Source organism: Cervus canadensis, chromosome 1, assembly GCF_019320065.1.
Source record: "Cervus canadensis isolate Bull #8, Minnesota chromosome 1, ASM1932006v1, whole genome shotgun sequence".
Classification (NCBI taxonomy): domain Eukaryota; kingdom Metazoa; phylum Chordata; class Mammalia; order Artiodactyla; family Cervidae; genus Cervus; species Cervus canadensis.
In genome coordinates, this window is record NC_057386.1 from 9,201,190 (window position 1) to 9,222,305 (window position 21,116).

Genomic DNA, 21,116 nt, shown 5'->3' on the forward strand with positions numbered 1-21,116 from the left:
GTTGGTAAGGACCTTCTGGACGTCTTACCCAACACTTGGAGGCGGGGCTCGGCCTCTCAAGTCCAGCCTGAACTCGGTCACGGGACCTGGACAGGTCATGCCCCCCCCCCCCCACTACTCTCCACCCCCTGTCCGGTATCGAGGCCGAGTCAGGGGATGCTGAGGCCCGCCCTCTGCTCTCCCACGGCCTGGCTCCAGCTCGCAGCACACCTGTGCCCACCTGGCAGGAAACCGAAGCCGAGGGGCGGGGCCGCCGGCGATCCCGGCTCGCGCGCGCGGCCGCTGTCCGCGCGCGCGGGTGTCAATAAAGTTCTCGCGCGCCGGAAGCGGAAGCGGAAGCGGCGAGTCTCCATGGCGGCGGCGGCGGCGGCGGCAGGGCCGGTGTTCTGGAGGCGGCTGCTGGGCCTTCTGCCTGGCCGCCCCGGGCTGGCTGCGCTCCTGGGGCGCCTGTCCGACCGCCTCGGCAGGAACCCGGACCGCCGGCGCAGGAGGTGAGAGGGCAGCGGGGCTGCAGGCGCGCCCGCTCCCCCCCGCGACCCGGACCCCAAGCCCCCCTGGCGTGGTGGCGAGACCTCCGTGTCCCCCGCGCGGGCCCGCCCGGCCCCACTTTGCCGCCAGCCTTCCCGGGAAACGGGGGCCCCGCGAGCGAGGTCGGCTGGGCCTGCCCGGTGCTGCGATGGGCGAGCCCGACCCCGGTCCGCGTACCCCGGAGCCAAGGGGCTCCTGTGTGTGCACTCTGGGCGGGGGGTGGGGTGGGGTGCTGAGTTCGTGCTTTTCTTTGGGCCCCAGGGTGTGAGTGTTGGAGAGTGTTCGCGAGAGACACTGCTTGGGTCCGGAGGGGTCTTTTCCTTAAGTAATCCTAGCTGCGGGGGTGACTTGGCGGGAGTGAATCAGCCCTGCTGGGATTCTGTGCACGCAGCGTTTCTCATATCCTGCCAGAGGGCTGTGAAGCAATCCTGAGTCAGGAACACTCCGGCAAGGGAAGAGGAACCACTCGAAACCCTTTTTACACTTTGCAAAGGGCCTGTGTTCTGGAAAAGTACTGAAGTGACTTATGAAAGTGGTGAAGGAGGCTTTGAAGCAATTCTCCCAGGCAGTGATTTTTCAAAGTAAACATTTACCAAGAACATGTTGACCTAAGAGGCCTGCTGCTGTTGCTAATATTAAAAAAAAAAAAAAGAATCTGTGCAGTTTTTTTTTTTAAGAGACTCGAGCTTTACACTTATTTTTTAAGAAAACAAACAAACAAACAAACGTAGAACTGCATCCTTTCCTAGAGTTTACGCCTATCTTAGATTTTTATCTGCTACTTGGGTGAAATTTGACCTTCTGGCATTTGGTAGATTTGTGGTCCAGTCCAGTGCTGATTCTAGGTATGGAAAGGAACTTGTTTCATATTGGGTGATATTGGAAGATTTTCAGCAAAAAATTAGAGTTTGATTTAGGGGAAGTTTTTGTGATAGAATCAGCGCAGGTTGGAACTCTTGGAAGCTTACTGATCAAAATAGCTTTAAATTTCACATCAGTGAACCTAGTGGGAGTGGTGTATAGAAAAGGTGGCCTCCCTTTTCTGTAATTGGTACTTAACAAAGACCTGTTCACACCAGTGGATAGTCAAGTCAAATGAGTTCTATGTCCTGACCTCAACCCACTAAGAAATTTGGTTTAAAGTTTGAAAAAAGGCTCTGAAGGACAAGATGTTTAGGCCATTTTGTCATTTCCCTGTATATATTTAAACCGTACAAGAAAACACTTCATGATTAATCATTGTTTAACACTGGAGTTGATTACTAAAAGATGTTGAGGCAATAGCCACAAATTCTTCCAAGATAGACATTTCTCTTGAGTGGTTTTGTGTGTGTGTGTGTGTGCGCGCGGGAGGGAAGGGGGCAGTGTAGCAGTGGCAATAGTTGAAATTGACTTCTTAAGGTCTTTTGTAAATAGCATCAGAGGATGCAGGTGTTATGGCTCCATATTTCTTATTGATTAAGTTGAGAGTTGTTTCTGTGGGTCGGCAATTAAACCAGGAACCCAGTGAAATCACAGAAACACAATTCCCCTGAATTTTTGTCTTCTGATGCCCGTGCTAGGGTGGAGGATGCATACCTTGAGCGGTATTACTACAATACTGTGGATTTCTGACCCTTTCTTTGTCTTACTTGATTTGCAGATTTTTTTTCTGCTTCTCTGTGGCTTGGGTGTTTGGGGTTACTCATGCCTCTATGGCCACTCACCTCTAGTGGCTGCTGACTTTCGTTTCTTCTCCATTGTTCAGTTGCACCTCCCAATTCCTCATTCCCCGAATGATGTGGTTTCTTGTAACTCTGATCATTGATTCATTGATAATAATTCTGTGTAGTCATGAACTTAACATTATTTTAGATTTTAGCTTGCCAGTCTGACTCAACTGTTGGAGTGCCTGGTGATTCCTTGTGGCTAGCAAGGGGAGTGGTGAGAGGGAACAGTTCTTTACTGCAGTTTCCTTTTAAAGAGACAGCCATAGTGACAGAGAACACTACTTAAAATTACTTCTAATTAGTGATCTGGAAATACTGTTGTTTTTCTCTTGAGCGGGCATCTGACTCATCATGGACAGCTGGATTCACTCACTCAACCTGCATGTGTAGGGCACTGCTGTGCCTGTGTTAGGCCCCAAGGAAACAGAAATACAGAGCGCCACCTTCATGGTGCTCAGACCCATAAACAGACAATAATAATAGTAAAGGAAGGTAGGGAAGGTCACGGCAGCACTGCAGCATACTTGGAAGTCACAGAGGCTTCCGGGTGGTGGTGGTCTTGGAGCTGTGTCTTTGAGGCGTGTCGTAGTGGGCTGGATGGGGAAGTGGGGAGCCAGTGTTCACAGGAGGATAGTGAGTGATGTGCTCCTAGGTCGATGGGGACAGCAGTGGAAGGCAGCGCTGAGGTCCCACAGGTCTTCAGACTGTTTTCAGGAGCCAGCTGGGTACGGAGGAGGGTTGGGAGGGAGAGAGGGGAGCTGGGCCAAGCCCTGGGGACGCTGGCTCTGAGAGACCCCGTGCAGTTTCTCTGGCTAACTCGTCTCGGCCCGAGGGGGTGGGGCTTGCTTGCGGGGAGAGGTGAGGGGGTTGGATTGGAGTCAGCCGTGGTGCGGGTTGCGTGGGGAGGGTTGCTGAGGAGGTAGGTCATGTTTCTGGCTGGGGCAGCCACAGGAGCGGTGGCACACTTCACCGACCGGGGGAGTGTTAAAGAGGGCCAGGTCGGGGGGATGCTGACAGGGTGAGTTCAGGGCATGTCAGTTAGCATCCAAGGTGGGTCCAAGCGGAGGCACTCCCTGTTCAGGTGACTGGCAGGTCCGTTGCCCTGAGAGGGAGACAAACTTCGGGAAGTTTCTTGGCGTCCTCGGACTAGTCAGAACCGGCTCGTTATTTGGAACAGATGAGACCTGGTGGGAGCTGTGTCAGGAGGGCCTTAGCTCCTAATCGAGCTTGCCTGCCGTACAAGGAGATATTTTCTCTGTGGTCTCCTTTTTCTTTTTTAAAAGCTATTTTCAGTTTGAGCTATGTGCAGAAAAGTCTTTATTTTTGAAACCCAAGGTCTGTTTTCTTTCTTCTAGGTGTCTGTATGCCTGCATGTGTGGGGGGCAGTGGAGGTGTTGTGGGGGTGGGGTGTCCTGACTTTCCTGAGTTGTCAGAGGGGAGTGTCACCAGCAAACTGTTCTTTTTATTGCTTTTTTTTTTTTTTTTTTTTTTTACCTTGTAATGCCAGCTCAACCTACTCTTGTTCAACTTCTTAGTGGTTTACACTCTGAGGGACCACCAGATTTCCAGAAATTACTTTTTCTCTGAATTTTCCCAGTTCCCCCTTACTCATTAGAGTTCAGTACAGCCATCTGTTGGTTATTTATTATAGCAATAGAATGGGTGGGGAGGTGGGGGAGGGCATTTAGAATGGAAGCATGATTTCCCCAAATAATTCAAATTAGATCTTGTAGTGAACTAAATTAAGATTTGCAGCCGACTGACCTTTAAATGGTAGCTTTAATTAAGGTCCTATTAACCTGAGTACCCTCTGAGCACATTGCTGCTGGTGATGAATTAGGCTGGTCAGCCAGCTGTGTACTTGAGGATGGACAGAAACTAGCCCGGGATTAAAGCGTTCTGATAGATAATCCCGTGGTAAACAAGTGATCTGAGTAATGTAAACGAGTTGTTTTCAAAGCTGCCGGGAAGTCAAGCCGCTTGAGGGAAGTCAGGCTGGATTAGTAGCACGTGTGAGTGGTTCTCGGCAGAGGCTGCTGGGAGCCATGGCTCCCGAGGAGTGTCAGGGTCAGAAGTCTGCAGTAGGTCTCTGGCCCCTCGATTTAATCAAGTTCTGAAAAGCCAAGAAGAGGGTCGCTGGGGCCGGGTGTAACCTCATGCTGGCAGCCCCGGCCCGGTGCCGCACTTCTTGTAGGAGTGCAGCGGCTGTTGGTCTTCTGAAGTGACCTACGGGAATTCACACTCATTTCCCTTACTTGGGGTTAGGGCTTGCGTTAGTCAGGAAGGGCTGCCTGCTGCCCGGGCTGCAGGAAGTCTGGTCCCTTCGTGTAGTTTCTCGTGTAGTTTCTCGAGCCTTTCTCAGGAAGTGTTATGACTGTTGCTCTTTTCTCATCACTTCACCTCTTTACGTTTAAGTGTGTGTGACGGGGGTGGGGTGGGGGTTTCTTAAAAAGCAGTTTCTGAAAATAATGGCAATCCAGAGTTCTGTTTCTTTCTTTTTTTCAGAGTTCTGTTTCTTTTAAAAGCTTCTTTCTTTTTCTTGTCGTTTCATCCCGATTTGGGTGGGACCCAAGCCACAGCATGTGTACCACGAATCTTCTCGTACAGTTCCTGGAGAGTTTGTGGACATTCAGACCACGACCCTGAGTGCGGGACACTTAGGTAATGCCCTTGCGTGGTACGGGGGACAGAGCTCCTCTGCTGCCCGTGGTGGAATTGTGGTTGGTGTAGGAGACAGTCCTCTGGTAGCCCCCTTTTTTTCCTTCAGAGCCCCACAGTCCCTGTTTTGCAGAGACCCTAGGAGGCTGGCCTGCTTCCTCGAGTCCACAGGTAGTGGGTGGCACTGTTCTGCCTCCCCGGGGAGCCCCTGTGTCCTCTGAGGCCGTGAGAGCCGCGGGCAGCCTGGCGGAGGTGAACTGCAGACCCAGGCGGGATTCTCGGATGTCAGCTTTCCTTGGCACCGCTGCTGCCCCCGGGAGGGCTCGGTCGGACCTCCAGGCGCACTGTCTTGTATCCCGGCGCAGGGGGAAGGCAGCCTGTGTGGCGATTCTCCCCCCCGGAGCATGTGGAGTTTCAGAATGTTTGGTGGAATGGAGAACTCCGGTCCTCCCACACAGGAGAAATGCCTTCTCCCGTTTCCCTGGGCTTCCTTTGCACAAAGGGGTGTCGATGGCGTCTCTGTAGCTCTTCTGCCCCCTCTCTCTCAGTTCTGCTGGCTCCTCTGAGCCCCGGTCCTACTGCCGTCCGGTACCTCTCATGAGTCTCCTGTGTAGGACGGCCGGGCAGGGTTCTGCCGCCCTTGCTCTAATGGCGGGCCAGTCCGTGGACACGAGCGTCACGGCACACGGTTCCTGGCCACGGCGGACCAGGTGTGGATTCCTCTTGGAGAGGCTGGGAAGAAGCCTCCCTCTCTTCCCCGCTGCCCCGCCTCATACTCACTGTGCCTGCCTAGTCGCCCCCCCCATCCTCTCACCCCATGCCCCGAGGCCCCTCTCCGGGTGGAGGGAGTGGCCCCAGGTCAGGGTCCTCAGCTTAGGCCCAGCGCACTCCCCAGCTGCAGAGTCCACAGGAAGTCCTCCGTCACGAGGCTGGCCCTCTCCCTGGGCCAGGTGTCGTGTGGGTGGTGGCCGGAGCTGCCTGTGGAGAGGCTGCTCTCCCACCCCTCCTTCAGAATTGTGAGCTGAGGATTGTTTCGCATTGTTTGCAGCTGAGGGCTGTAGCGAAGCCGTTAAGCTTGCCTGAGTTTGAGTTCCAGGGCGCACCCTTGCTCTGGCCCGAGCCCTGTCCTCTAAACCCGCCTGCAACCTGGAGTCAGGGTGGGAGAGGGAGGCAGGGCCTTATCTGGCTCCCCAGCCCTGCCACTTCCTCCTCCCTGTAACTGGAAATGGGAGCTCGATGGTATCTAGAAAGATGATTCAGGGGAGCGCAAGGCTTGATGTGGAAATTGTGTGTTTGAAGGTCTAGTTCTCTAAATGGTGAGTGTGACAGCTCTGCTTTCTTTGTAGGGTAACCACAGCTCCCTGCCGCCTCTCTCAGGGGTTAGGGTTTTGACCTGGGACAGCTGCCTGGGGTGGGGGGAGTTGCTTGTGCTGGTGGTGGGCCCCTGGAGGCTGGGATTACCATGCAGCAGGGGCTGTGGCTGGCACAGGGGGAGACCTTTTCTGAGAAGATTCCCAGGAGTCCCTCGTGGAAAGCGAGAACTCACCCCCATGGGGATCTGGCTGAGATGATCAGAGAATGTGGGCCCCCGCGCAGTCTCCCCCGCTCTGAGGGCTGGCTGCTTCTGCCCCGTTGGGGCTGCAGTTAGATTTTGAGGGTCTCGGGCTTGGGTGTGGTCCCTCTCCCCGGCCTGTGCTGACCTTGTGGGGCCTTTATTAAACTCTGTGCTCCTTTTCCAAGCACCTTCCTCTTTGGAATGTAAAGCTACCTCTCAAGGGTTGGGTCTCCTCCACCACGAGTCTCTGAAACCTAACTGGCTTTCAGTTCCTTCTCCTCTCTAACAAAAATAAACCTGTCAGTACACAGGTTAAACAGGAAACAAGGTAAAAAAGCCCTCAGTAGATCTTGGAACCCAGCCCCGATGGAAGCTTCCCGGGAGAGCTGCCCGGCAGGCCCGAAACCTGCCCACGGTGGCCCCGGGCGCGCTGGTCCGCTGAGCCTCTCTCGCAGGTGGCAGGGCGCCAACCCCCCTGCGCTCACCGTGTGTCTTCTCTGGACTGCCTGTTGAGCCCCTCCTGGGTTTTTCTGGCGCCGGTGGGTTTTGGCAGTCCTGCCTCTTTCCCACGCACGCACCTGTCCTGGCTTGGGAACCCCCCGCCCCCCGCTGCACTTCCTGTCTGAATCCCACCAGGCGATCAAAGCCCCTTTCTAGGGAGGGTGGTTGTGAGGCTTCCCCAGCGGCTCAGGCATCAGCAGCTCCCCTGTGTGATCACTTGAAGCACATGCGCCGTTTGTGTATTTTGACTTTTCCTGAATCAGTCTTAGCGGTTTCCTTTGTGTTCTTAGATGATTTCAGGTGTGTAAGCTGGTGAGGCCACCAGGCCTGTGGGCGGCGGGGCCCTGGGCCGGCCGTGCCTCCCCCGAACAGCATCAGTGCTCACGTGACCACTTGGATTGAGGCCCAAGTTGGCACTTGCCTTCTCCTGGGTTGCTGTGTGGTAAAGAGGTGTTTGCTCATCTTGCTTTTTGGGAGTGGCTCTGAGTCTGTTGGCTCATCTGAAGAGCTTGGGGGACTGACTGCGTGGCCTGGGGAGCAGGTGTCGCCCTGGACCTGTTTTATCTGGTCTGAGCAATACAAGTGCTCTGAGGCTGGGAGATGAGTGGATCTTATGGTGCTGAGGAGTTTTCCATCTCAAGCAGACTATTTAATTACTGAGTATTAGACTTCTGGGGCTTCCCAGGTGGCACCAGGGGTAAAGAACTCACATGCCAATGCAGGAGACATAAGAGACCTGGGTTTGATCCCTGGTTGGGGAAGATTCCCTGGAAGAAGGCATGGCAACCCACTCCAGTATCCTTGGCTGGAGAATCCCAGGGACAGAGGAGCCTGGCGGGCTACAGTCCATAGGGTCTCAAAGAGGCGGACGCAACTGAAGCGACTTAGCACATGTTAGCCCCTTCAGGCCCCCTTTGGGGCTTCACGTTGAGTGTTGAGCACCTTCCCGTTCTCGTGGTTTTCCGCTGGACCAAAGGCTGTCCGTCCCCCCTCCGGAAGGTGGCCTGGAGCACAGCAGAAGCACGGCCTCCGTTTTGGGAAATCGAGGCTGCAGCCCCTCGTTTGCACGTCCAGGCCTTTCATTTGCTGCTCTTTACAGGGAAGCCAGAGGAGAAATGTAGCAAGTGATGGCTGGGAGTGTGGTCCCCACCTCCTCAGAGGTGGTGGGAAGGGACCTCTGCTCGGAGGCCTGTGGCGAACCCTGGCTTCCCAGGGTCCAGAGCCGGTGCCTTCCACCCGTTGACTAAAGTTTTCTTGGCAGTGAGTCGCCGTGACCGCCGGTGGGCTTTCTGGGAAGCCCAGCTGCCGGCCATCTGGCGTGTGTGGAGGGACATTCATGAACCCTGGGAAGATTCAGTGTTTTATCAGGAGACGAGTAAATGAAATCATCTTCCTGGAATTTGTGGCCCTGCAGGCCTCGGGGTGTTTAGCATCCTCTCCCTAGAGTCCCTCATGAGGCCGTGGTGAAGGTCACAGGCTGAAGAGGATTTTCCTGCTACTCTTTGCTGGAAGCTGGACAGGGGTGAGGCTCAGCGGACAGGGGGCCATTCACTGCGGGCTTGGCCTCAGTGGCGGGGAGCCCGCCAGAGATGGGGTGTGACCCCCCGAGGAGGCTGGGTCCAGTGGTGAAGGCGCAGTTGTTGTCACCGCCGGCCCGTCTTGCGATGCTCACCTCCCCAGCCTCTTCCGCCTTTTCTTTCTGTGTGTGCTGTGCGCAGTCGCCTCAGTCCTGTCTGACTCTCTGTGACCCCCTGGACTGTAGCCCGCCAGGCTCCTCAGTCCATGGGATTGCCCAGGCAAGAATACTGGAGTGGGTTGCCAGTTCCTTCTCCAGGGGATCTTTCTGAGAAAGGGATCAAAGCCACATCTCTTAAACATTCCCTGCATTGGCAGGCAGGTTCTTTACCACTAGTGCCATCTGGGAAGCTGAGTATTAAAGAGAAAACTTAATTTTTTTTTTTCTGGTTCCTTCCCTGAATAAAAGGCCATTTATCTCATCAGAGAACCAGGGGTCTGGGTTGCAGTCACCAGACTGAGACCAGACCTGCCCTTGCTCTGGGTGGCCTGTGGCAGCTTTCTGCAGGTGAGTTTTTGTTTGGGAGTATTAACCAGGTGATGGCCTTCTGAGTTTACTTGTTGCTGCTCTAAATTTTTAGTTGTTTGCAATCAGCGTAAAGTTTGGGGTTTATCTATTGGCACTCTTAAGTTGCTTGACTTGTCGAGGTTGAAGAAAAACTCTTGCAGGGTTTGACTGGGGCTCGCTTAAAATGGTCTAGAAGATCTGAAGTTCTCAAAAAAAAATTTTTTTTCCTTCCTTATTTGCCTGTAGGAGCTGAGAGAGACTTGTGAGGAAGTCTTTGAGACGTGTGACGGACTGTGTGTGTCTCTTCCAGGTCACCATGGCTGCTGTTGGCTCCTCTGTTGTCCCCCGCGGTCCCCGTGGTCACCTCGCCTCCGTGCTGCCTGTGTGCAGAGGGCGTGCATCGCTTCCAGTGGATCAGAAACCTGGTTCCAGAGTTTGGCGTCTCCAGCTCTCACGTCAGGGTGCTTTCTTCCCCAGCAGAGTTTTTTGAGCTCATGAAGGTAAGTCGTGTCTAAGGGAGAGAGGTTCAAGTGTGGGGTTAGAGGTTGGGTGAGCCCTGAGCCGAAACACCCATCATAGAAGCTTTCGATGGCTGCTCAGCTCTGCCTGTCAGGAGTCAGGCTCACACCTGGCTGAGTCACACCATGACCAGAGGCTCCCTGCATGGCGGAGGTCTCAGATGGAACAGCTCAGAGTGCGGGGGCCGTGAGGGGTGGGTCCCAGGTGTCGGTTCTTGTGGACGGGTGGATTCTCTCTGTTCCGTGCTGGCGATGGAGGCTAGCTGGGAGGTTGGTGAGAGCTTGGGGACCACATGGGCAGGTTCCCGCCGAGGCTGTCCGCGCTGCATGTGTCCAGGGCGCGGGGAACGAACCTCATTCTGGTCATGGCAGGGCAGACCCCTAGGGGTCCCTGGCAGCATCTCCAGAACCCAGTTGCTCCATCCAATGGTGGACAAGAAATGGAGACCCAAATGATCTGCCAGGTGGGATTTGATACGTAGGAAGTGGCTGGAAGCCTCTCGTTCAGTGGAGAGCATTTGCAGAGAATCGAGACATCTGGGCGTCTGGTTTTAGGTCTCAGGGTTCTGGTTCTTTCTGGCAATTCTGCCTAAAGTCTGTGCCTTCCGTCTCTTGGTAGATACACTCGTCTTTGCATTTAGGGGGTTCAGGCTTTAGTACATTACTCAGGTGTTCACGTCACATCTAGTTGTTTGTGGTTAAGCTGCTAATTGGAATGAAGTAATTCAGCGCTCATTAACTTTTATTCACGTGAGCTCTGAGTGTATGAACAATGATGTTAGAGTTAAGGTATGGTGCGGTCAGGAGGAGTGATGGGAGATAACAGGAGGTACAAGTAGACTTTCCTTTTTCTGCACAACAAACTCGAGTTCATTTGAATGCTTGCGTATTTTTTCTCCTGTGCCCTGTTGTTTTGTAGATCCCCACTTAATTTCCTCCTAGCCTATTCCATTATGGTGTGTGTGCGTGCATGTGCACGCACTCCCCCCCCACCGCCCCGGCTCTGCTCGACTCTCCTGTGTATCCTTGTTTGTGTAGAACTGATGCTGAAACTGTTTACTCTCTGCTCCTACTTGGTCCTCTGCTTGGCTTGAAGAACCAGGTTTTCCAAAGGAGGCTGGTCTCGGTGTCCCAGTCAACTCCTGCGAAACAACAGACTGTCCGTGGGGGTCTCCTGGCTTGGAGATGGGCCGTGCTCTCATCTGCCCGGGGTGGGTGGGGCTGCCGAGTCCCGGCTGGGTGGGAGGGCTCGGGCCAGGAGGAAGCCGAGGCCACCATTTCCTGCCTCCCGCACTGAGTCGTGGGCAGGTTCCCTGGCCCATTCCATGCAGAGCAGTTGTGTTTCTTCCCAGGACAGAGTGGCCCACGTTCCCTGAGAGGAGAGTGCGGCGTGGTGCCTGCCTGGGTCCAGGCCTTTGTTACGGCCGAGCTTGTACCAGAGGACCCAGCGTCACAGCAGACGGTTGCGTTGTCTTTTGTCTTTGGCTGCCCGAACTAAATCACCTCTTTCCTTACTTGTTGTTTTCCTCTTTCCTGTCTTCATACTCACTTTCCCCACAAGCAACCGTCTAGTAAATAACAAGATGAAGGAAACAGCAAACATAGGAAGTTCTTTGTTTGTTCCTTGCATATGAGCCTTTCCTAGTGTTGTGCTGGTGTGTTATCTCATCAGGACACCCCTCTTCCGCTGTTGACAGTGCAGGCCGCGGGGGCCACGTGGGAAAGCAAGCTGGAGTGTGCGTCCTGCCTCTCCGGGTGCCCTCACCAGCTTGTCCTTCTTCCTGCCTCTGACCTCCTCTAGGGCCTGGCCGCTCAGCTCCTGAGAGGGGTCTGGTGTCCTCCTGTGACTGGAGCGGGTCTCAGGAGAGGATATGGCTGTGTGAACTGCAGCGTCATCTCTGGATGTTGTGTGTTCTGTTGGTGTGTCTAGCTAGGTACCTGTCTGTCTGCATTTCAGAAGTATTACGTGCTCGTTATAAAACCTTAGTGCAGATGGGGGTGGAGTGCAAGTTTGCACCCGTACTCCCTCCTCTGCTTCTGCCTCTCGGACACACACACAGACACACACAGTGTGCGTGGGGGTGGTGACAGGTGAACGCTTTGTGTTCTGTTCAGTGATGTACTTCTGTCTCTGCAGTGCACTGTGGGCCTTCCTGCAGGCTATGTGCATGGGCCTCCCTCCTTCTCAAGGCTGCGCTGTGTCTGGTAGCATGGCTAGCTCATGCCTTACTTTCAGGCTGCGTATTTTAAATTAGAGTTGTAGGTCCTTATTTGTGAGATTACCACGCACATTTGGGTCTTGCTTTAAATATTAGTTGGTGAAGATACAGGGTAGTTCAGCTTGGAGTGTTATTTCCTTCCAGCATCAAAGGACTATATCTTATTGAATATGAAAATGATGGCTGTGAGGGACTTCCTGGTGGTCCTGAGACCTCCGCACACCCTATGCAGGGGGCGCAGGTTCGATCTCTGGTCAGAGAATTAGATCCTGCATGGAGCAATTAAAAGATCCCACGCGCCACTGCTGAAGACCTGGTGCAGCCAAATAAATAAAAGTAAATGTTTCTTTTTAAAAAATCATAACAAATGACTGAATTTTAAATTGTTTCTTCTCTTCAGGGGCAGATAAAAGTAGCCAAGAGGCGGGTCGTGATGGCATCCCTCTACCTGGGGATAGGTCCTCTGGAACAGGAGCTGGTAAGGTTTGGGGGAGTCCTAGAGGCAGCAGTGGGTCACCCTGAAACCTTGGGCCGTGTGGCACCGTGGAGTTGGGGTAGAGCCACCCTCTTGGCTTCTGTTGCAGGCCAGCTCTTCTTCTTGTGTCCCCAGATTCTGGGCTTGTGGGGAGATGTGATCCTGGGCCTTCTGGCCTCACTGACCCGTGTCCTCCTTGGCCTGTACAGGGGCCCCAGCCTGTTGCTCTGCCAGGCCGGGGCTCCGAGAACTGCGACCTGCAAGCCAGATCTGGCCACCACCTGTTTGTGGCCTGTGGGCTAAAGCTGGTTTTCACATTTTCAGTGTAGGGCAAAAAGTCAAAAGAGGAGTAGTAATTGTGCCACACGAAAAGCATGTGAAATTCAAATTTCTGTGTCCATACATAAAGCTTTATTGGAGCCTAGGCAGTCTTACTCGCAGAGTCAGACACGACCGAGCTCGCACGCGTACTGCTCTCCGCCATTCTCGTTTTTTTTTCCCGTTTATTTTTTATTAGTTGGAGGCTAATTACTTTACAATATTGTAGTGGTTTTTGCCATACATGAATCAGCCATGGATTTACATGTGTTCCCCATCCTGATCCCCCCTCCCACCTCCCTCCCTATTCCATCCCTCTTGTATGTGTCTGTGTTCTTGCTGTGGTGGCAGAACTGAGTAACTGTGACAGAGACCATCTGGCCTGCAAAGCTCCAGATATTTACTATCTGGTCCTTCACAGGGAGGCTTTCTGAGCCTGTGTTAGACGGAGGAGCCAGCGTGCAGGCTGGGCTGGCCCCTGCTTTCGCCAGGGTTTGCGGTGGGTGCCGGGTCCCCACCTGACTTGCTGTCATGCCTCGCTCGTCCCCTCCAGTGAGACAGGCAGGGCTGGGAACGGGCACGCGTCACCTGTTGTGCAGGGGTGCTCCTGCAGGACCAGCCCAGCGCAGAGTCTGCAGGTTGAGCCAAAGTGAGTGTGAACGAGGTCATTGTGTTGTCTGAGTTCCCAGGTGGTTTTCTACTCTGAGGGAGAAGATGGGCCCCTTGCCCATAGCAAGTGTTGTTTCTTGGTTTGTCCTCGTTCAGAAACCCCTAGGACGGGGTTGTGGTTATAGGGCGAGGGGAAGGGTGGGGGGCAGGAGAGCCCCGTCCCCTCCCTCCTGTCTGAGGAAGGGGCCGCCCCGCTTTCGGGACGTACTGTTAGCTGGCAGCCTGAGAAGCCTGTTTGTCCTCCCGGGGAAAGAATACCACGTCCAGCCCATGGAGAGTGGCCAGTGGGCAGGTTGTGTCTTGGATTCATTCGTTCAGCAAATATTTACCGAGTGTTCTCCATGTGTGGGGCACTGTTTGTTGTGTGCCTGTGAGGATGATCTGTTGGAACGTGTGTGGGAGCTCGTGTCTTAGCAAGTGTTCTCAGGAGCAGTGAGGCTCACACCCTCGGGCACCGTGCCCCTGACCCGCAGAGCGCTCTTCTTACTTGGCCTGGGCTGTAGACACTGTGTCCTCCAATTAACTGTGCCCGGGGCGGCGGCCTCGGGAAGAGGTTTCACAGTGTTGGCTTCTGGGCAAGTGTGGATGGTGTGTGCGTGAGCGTGTGTGCCCGAGTGTTCATAGAGGACTGTGGGGGTGTTAGCTGACAGGTTGGTTCATTTCTTTAACACATACCCATTTTTTCAGAGCTTTCCCTTCTCTTCTCGCGGCTCTTTTCTTGGCAGGTGGATTGCCTAGAAAGCACTCTAGAAAAGTCACTCCAGGCGAAGTTTCCTTCTGACCTCAGGGTGTCCATCCTCTTAGACTTCACGAGGGGCTCGAGAGGTAGGTCTGACGCGCTGCCTGGTCGCCAGGTTCTTCCTTGTCCAGAGCCTGTTTGAGGAGTGAGCCTTCACTCCAGGCTCAGCCAGGAGCAGGGTTATCTGAAGTCAGGCTAGAATGGGCCAGGATGGCCTGTCTGTCAGGATTCCTTTTATGGCTTAGTGACCTCAAGTCTAAGTGAAAATGACTGAGAAAAAGGGAATTTTTTTCCCTTTAGAAATATTGACACTTTTGTTTAAAAAAATACATGAAAAGAGATTTGTTTTGACTCCCACACATCTGACCTGGTTTGTGCGGGTCTTGATTGGGGCTTGGACCTTGGGCTGGCTTCACTTGCCTGGCTCCTTGTGGTGCCCTCTGGCAGCTCCCGAGTCTGCGTCTTGTCCATCAGAGGAGCACCTGCTTCCCTCTGGGTCAGACCGAAGCTCCTGCATTGCCTGCATCAGGCTCTGTTGGGGCTTCCGAGCCCGCTGACCAGCCCAGCCCGGCCTGGGTGCCTCCCCCTTAGAGCTGGGGTGAGGCCAGGGTGGACAGAGCCATCTTCACCCGGAGCAGAGTGCCAGAGTGCGGGGCCGGTGGCTGGAAGAGCAGATGTCTGTTACCCGGACTGCTCGTCGTGCCCCTGGAGGCGGTGGGTGTCCAGGTGGAAGCTGCCCTGGGGGCCCCTCTGGCTGGAAATGCTCCACCCCTGGTGGCCTGACCCCAGGCCCTCGGGAGGCGGTGCTGCCCGCTCTCCGGGCGCGACTCTCCCGTCCCTTCTCTCCTGCTCTTCCACGTCTTCAGGAAGGAAGAACTCGCGCACGATGCTGCTCCCGCTCCTGCAGAGGTTTCCAGAACAGGTCCGCGTCTCGCTTTTCCACACGCCTAACCTGCGTGGGCTTCTGCGGCTCCTCATCCCTGAGCGCTTCAATGAGACCATTGGCCTGCAGCACATCAAGGTGTACCTCTTCGACAACAACATCATCCTCAGCGGGTGAGTTGGTTTTCTCCCCCGGGCGGGAGCCAGCGGAGCGCAGAGGGAGAGTCCGTCCCCCAAGGCCCTGCCAGCGCATGTTCAGTTTGGTTGCCTGGCTCTCGGCATCTTCCCGGGGCCCCAACTGCCACAGAAGCCACGAAGGGCGGCTGCACGCTGGCAGTGGTTCCCTGAGGCCTCACTGCGTGCTCGCTCCTGTGAGACCCCTTTGAATGCCGTCTTATCTAGTTCTCACTGTCACCCCACGAGGTCTTTCCCTCACTCTGTGTTGATACAGGAGAAACCTGAGGATGAGTAACTTGGGCAGGGCCGGGTGGGAAGCCATGCCCTATGGGGGACCCTGCAGATGAGCCTGAGTGGTCCTTGCCTCTGTAAATGTCCACGTCTCCTCTTGATGGTCAGCTCGGTGAGGGGCGGGCCTTGCGGTCACTCCACGGTGTCAACCTTGGTGTCGCTCTGGCCCGCCTCTCGTGAGGGGGCCCGGCTCGCTAGCTATTTGTGGATTGGCTGCTGCTATGTCCTAACCCGGGTTGGGCGCTCCCCTGCTCCTGCTGGTAACCCTGAGACGGGCTCCCCAGGACCTGCTGTCACGCCCTCTCGCCTGAGTCCTCACCTGCCGCTTTCCTCCCTGTAGTGCAAACCTGAGTGACTCCTACTTCACCAACCGGCAGGACCGCTACGTGTTCTTGCAGGACTGTCCCGAGATCGCCGACTTCTTCACGGAGCTGGTGGACGCGGTAGGGGACGTGTCCCTGCAGCTGCAGGGGGATGACACTGTGCAGGTGGTCGAGGGGATGGTGCATCCTTACAAAGGTAGGGCCCGGGCTCTGCAGCCTCTGAGCCGGGGGCGGTGTGGGCAAGGAGGGCACACCTCTAGAGGGGGCGGTGCATCCTTGCAAAGGTGTAGGGCCCGGGCTCTGCAGCCTCTGAGCCGGGGGTGGTGTGGGCAAGGAGGGCACGCCTCTAGAGGGGACAGTGCGTCATTGCAAAGGTGTAGGGCCCGGGCTCTGCAGCCTCTGAGCCGGGGGTGGTGTGGGCAAGGAGGGCACGCCTCTAGAGGGGACAGTGCGTCCTTGCAAAGGTGTAGGGCCCGGGCTCTTCAGCCTCTAAGCCGGGGGCCGTGAGGACAAGGAGGGCGCGCCTCTAGAGGGAACAGTGCGTCCTTGCGAAGGTACGGCCTGGGCTCTGCAGCCTCCTGGGCCGGGGGGCAGTGAGGGCGCGCCTCTGGTGGCCTTGTCATGGGTTTAGGAGACTTGGGTGGCGGAGCTTTGTTTTGCTTCTGTCTTTGGAGCCAGACAGATGACGTGACTCACTGGCCATCCGTCATGCTCTGCGGGCGAGGGAGTCGCCAGGGAAGGTGGGACTGTGGGCATCGGGTCTGGGTACCCATGGGATGAGCCAGGAACCTGCCCTGCACTTACAGGAAGCAGCCTGCTAAATGGCCACCCCCTCAGGGTCACTGCTCCCAGCTCCAGCGCTCGGGCTCTGTGGCTCTCGGCTCCAGTGAGGTCTGCGGCCTCCTGCCTGGAACGTGAAATGGGAGAGCCCTCGGCTCCGCTCGCTGGAAACAGGCAAACCCTGGCAGCTGGTGTTCCCGGGGTATTTGCATTCCTGTGATTCCTGTGGCTGTGGCTTCCTGGTGGCCTTTAAGGAGGTCTGCTGCTGAATTTGCAGCCCTGTCAGCAACGTGGGGGACGGGTTAAACCCAGCCCTTGTGAGGGGAAGAGCTAGAGAGGAAGCATCTGAGAGGGGATGGCAGTGTCTGAGAGTCGTGTGTGCGTGTGGCAGTGTTTTAGAGTAGTGTGTGTGTGTGTTTATGTGCATGTACAGTCATGTCAGACTCTCTGCGACCCCATGGACTGTAGTCTGCCAGCCTCCTCTGTCCGTGGAATTCTCCAGGCAAGAACACTGGAGCAGTTTGCCATTTCCTACTCCAGGGGATTGTCCCGATTCAGAGATCGAACCCACTTCTCCTGTGTCTTCTGCGTTGGCAGGCAGGTTCTTTACTACAGAGCCAACCGGGAAGCCCACGTACAGTACTATAATAGTTACTTTTATGTTTTAAATTTCACCAGTAAAAATTTATGGAAGTCTGTTTTCTCTCTGATCATACGAGTACCTACATATTGTTCTCAATTTTACCCTTTGGCTTATAAGCCTAAAGTATTTACTGTCTGGCCCGTACAGGAAATGTTGGCTGACCCCTGTTCTCACTTAACAGGCCTGGCACGCATAGGCAGAGAAAAGGGCCCCCATTCAGAGAAGAGTGAGAGTCAGCATGCTCGAGGGGTGTGGGGGGCTGGGCACAGCTGTGCTGGGGACCAGGGCAGCCTGAGAAGGGGCCCCCCTGCACCCCCGTGATGTGAGAGTGAGTGACCCTCGTGCTGGCTGCCGTCAGCGAGGGGGGTTCCCCGCAGGGAGCTGTCCTCCATGCAGCCACCCAGGCCTGACAGCGCTCAGGCCTGTGGGCCTGTCCCCAGCGCGGCACTTGTGCGCAGTTCCCAGCATGGCCACGCTGCCCTCCTCCCTGTTCTTGATCAGCCCTGCCCAAGGCTTGCCATTGTGTCTCTTCAGAGAATTAACTCTGACAGTGTTGAAGTTCCCTACTTTTATGTTTCATGTCGTTGTTTTCATTCTGTTAATTTCTGCTTTTTATAATTTCCTTCCTTGTACTGTATTTTTTGTCTTTTCCTGTTGTTTTTTCCTCCATAACTTCTTGAGTTGGATGCTTAGCTCATTAATTCTCTTATCATCTAGAGATAGCATTGCGACTCGCTTCTTTTCCTTTCATTGTGTCCGTGCAGCCGCTCGTCTCTAGTGGCCGTGTGCAAACACGGCCCAGAGCCTGCCTGTCCGCCTCTGACCCTGCCTGGCGCTCTCCTGTCTGATCATACTTAACGTGTCTCTGTCAGACACATGCTCTTTCTGGCATGTACCATGCACCCCAAACATGGGTGTGCAGCTTATGTATGGTTCCTAGTGGGTTGGTGCCCAGAAGCCCCCTGGGGCCCCCAGCCAGGCCTGACCCCCTCCCCAAGGCGCCCACTGTCCTGACTACCGTCACCCTCAGTTAGTTTTGCCTGTTTTTTTTTTTCTTTTTTTTTACTTCACAATATTGTTGTGGTTTTTGCCATACAGTGACATGAATCAGCCATGGATTTACATGTGTTCCCCATCCTGATCCCCCCTCCCGCCTCCCTCCCCATCCCTCTGGGTCTTCCCAGTGCACCAGCCCTGAGCACTTGTCTCATGCATCCAACCTGGGCTGGTGGTCTGTTTCACCCTTGATAGTACACTTGTTTCAATGCTATTCTCTCAGAACATCCCACCCCCGCCTTCTCCCACAGTCTTGCCTGTTTCTGAACTTCCATTAGGTGGTGTTGGTAAAGGCGTTTTCTTGGCCCCCGAGTGCAGGCTTCTTGTGGCAGGGTGCTTTCTTGGGCCTTTCTGTCCCAGGAGGAGCCTCACGTGGGCATTGCCGTGTGTGTTTGGTGAAGGGTGAGCTGCGGCGCCCGTCACGTGCCGGCGCCATGCCCACCATTCGCTGCCCCTGATCCCCTCTGCCATGTCTCCCTCTAGGTGACCGGGCTGCGTACTGCAAGGCGGCCAATAAGAGGGTCATGGACGTGATCAACTCTGCCAGGACGCGCCAGCAGATGCTGCACGCCCAGACCTTCCACAGCGACTCCCTCCTGACCCAGGAGGACGCCGCCGCCGCTGGAGACCGGAGGCCGGCCCCCGACACCTGGATCTACCCCCTGATCCAGATGAAGCCCTTTGAGATTCAGATCGACGAGATTGTCACCGAGACCCTGCTGACAGAGGCCGAGCGAGGTGCTAAGGTCTACCTCACCACTGGCTACTTCAACCTGACCCAGGCCTACATGGACCTGGTCTTGGGCACGCGGGCCGAGTACCAGATCCTGCTGGCCTCGCCGGAGGTGAACGGCTTCTTCGGGGCCAAGGGGGTGGCGGGCGCCATCCCGGCCGCCTACGTGCACATCGAGCGGCAGTTCTACAGCGAGGTGTGCAGCCTGGGGCAGCAGGAGCGGGTGCGGCTGCAGGAGTACTGGCGCAGGGACTGGACGTTCCACGCCAAAGGTACGCGCGGCCGCGGCCGGGGGCGGCCTGCACGGGCAGCCGGGGGCGGGGCGCACCCTGCACTGCAGCCTGCCCGCGCTGCCCGGCGTCTGGTAGAGCCCTGCCCCGCCTCCCTCCTGTCTTCACGACGGCCCTGTGGGCGCTTCGTCATCCTCACGTCTGTGTCCGTTTCAGCTCTGCAAAATCTCTCCCGTGTGTCTGCCCAAAACGCAGATACTCAGGCCATTGGGGTGGCTGTTTTAAAAAGTGTACCCGTACTCTCTCCCTCATAGAGGACAAGACACGTGCACTTCCCTCGAGCAGCTGAGTTCTCCCGCGTTGGCCCTCCCCTTCTCGAGGACAGAGAGGATTCACCAGGGATCGTTGACTGGGCATCAGTTTTTCAGTCTTTTCCTCGCCATTGCTGGTCGTTCCCTCTATGAGGCAAACCTTCGCTCTTTTTTTTGTATTGGAGGAAACTGAGGCCCTCTACTTGAAATGCTCGCGTGTGCAGGACTGCCCCAGGGTGGGTTGGCGTGTGAACTGTGTGTTGTAATGATACTTCTTGGGCAGTTGTGTGCAGCCGTGGAGCACAGTCCCAGGGCATGTCCAAGGCGTGAATCACAGAGCTTAGAACCCAGTGCTTAGCAGAGGGACCGCTGGCTGCTACACCATGTTGAGTGCACCCGCCTCTTGGGTGTGACCGCGCCTTTCCGTGCTCTGGGAGACCCACAGCCCATTCGGTTAGTCCTATGTCTAAAGGAAATGCCTGGCTTTCCTGACTTCTCGCTGGTGGCTCAGAGACCTGATTTGCTCTTGCACTGGTCCTGGGGGCTTCCAGAGTGACTGATTGCCATGGGAGGGGTGGTGTGTTGCGGCCACTTGTCTGTGTTGTTTAGACTTGAGGTCACTTTGAACCTCAGCTTGGACTTTTGTTTCCTTAAGCCAGTGGTTTCCATTGGGGGTGCACTGATGCCCAGGCCACCCTTGGCCTCCTGGGTCCAGCCCTCTGGGGTTCGACCTCAACATGGTAACTTTGAAAAGCTCCCTGGAGATTCTGATGCCTTGAGAACCACTGCTCCCGCTCAGAGCTTCGGGCCCGTTGGGTGGTTCCAACTTCCTCCTGCGAGGCCCACGTTCCTGCTTGGGCAGGTGGCATTGCCGTGGGAAGTACGCTCTGCTGTTCCGTGTGGCTGACCCTGGATGTGTCATGACCAGGTGTCTCCAGGCAGGTAGGCTGGCCTGTGGGGGTGTGGGAGGTATTTTAGGATTGGCTCTGTTACTTCTGAGAATAGCAGCAGTGCCTGAGGTGGGGTCCTGGATACAGAGAGCTGGGGTGGGAGGAGCTCTGAGCTCGAGGGGACTCGTGTGCCTGGCGAGCTGCAGGGTGGTGCGTCGAGAGCGCTGGCGCCCGTCTGCCCTGTGGCTGGGTGGTGGTGGGGGTTCCCTGGTCCCGGTGGGGCCCCCAGCACAGCCTGGCCTGACAGTTCTGAGCGTGCTGTGGATTATTTCCATGAAGCTGTGCTGAGAAACGTGCAGTGACTCCCGAGTTACTGTTGAAACAGAAACACCCAACTGGCTTTTCCAGTGTGTCTCACCTTTTCCCGGACTGGCCTGCTCCTGCCGCTCCCTCCCACCCGCCTGCTGCGGGTGGGGCCCTGCAGTCTGGGAGCTGGCTTTGTGGGGAAGGCCAGGAATCCCAGCGTGTGTGCGATGGGATGGCAGGCAGAGTGGGACTCTGCGCATAAGGCACCTTGTCCTCAGGGCAGGAGCCGAGCTCAGGTCACTCCGTGCTGTGGGGAAAGGCCAGGTCCTTCCCTGCCTAGGCGCTGTGGTCAGTAGTGGGAGTCGTAAGTCAGCCCCCCTTTCTGGCCCATCTTTGGACAATCATGTCCCCTGCAACAGGCTAGGACAATGAGGAGGCAGTGCAGATGGCTGCGTGGATTTGGACGGGGGGGTGGTGGACCGGCTCCGGCCTGCCTGCCCTCTGCAGGGCCCGTGTTGGGTG

The 21,116-nt window shown here is 55.7% G+C and overlaps 1 protein-coding gene across 5 annotated transcripts in view; it reads left to right on the forward strand.

Annotated features, from left to right (window-relative positions):
• Nucleotides 1-314: 314 nt before the first annotated feature.
• The window catches only part of PGS1 (phosphatidylglycerophosphate synthase 1), a 36,773-nt gene continuing 15,971 nt past the window's right edge, over nucleotides 315-21,116 (forward strand). For 3 of the 5 annotated variants that reach the window (XR_006268388.1, XM_043462285.1, XM_043462293.1), the window contains exons 1-7: nucleotides 316-491; nucleotides 9,345-9,534; nucleotides 12,172-12,249; nucleotides 13,959-14,058; nucleotides 14,839-15,028; nucleotides 15,663-15,841; nucleotides 18,608-19,129. Coding sequence is in view for 3 of the 5 variants with exons in the window: in XM_043462285.1 (XP_043318220.1) it covers nucleotides 352-491; nucleotides 9,345-9,534; nucleotides 12,172-12,249; nucleotides 13,959-14,058; nucleotides 14,839-15,028; nucleotides 15,663-15,841; nucleotides 18,608-19,129 (1,399 nt within the window). In the remaining 2 variants the exon portion in view is untranslated. Of the gene's footprint in view, nucleotides 492-9,344; nucleotides 9,535-12,171; nucleotides 12,250-13,958; nucleotides 14,059-14,838; nucleotides 15,029-15,662; nucleotides 15,842-18,607; nucleotides 19,130-21,116 lie in introns of all 5 variants that reach the window. The other 2 variants (XR_006268390.1, XM_043462284.1) reach the window with 2 other exon arrangements.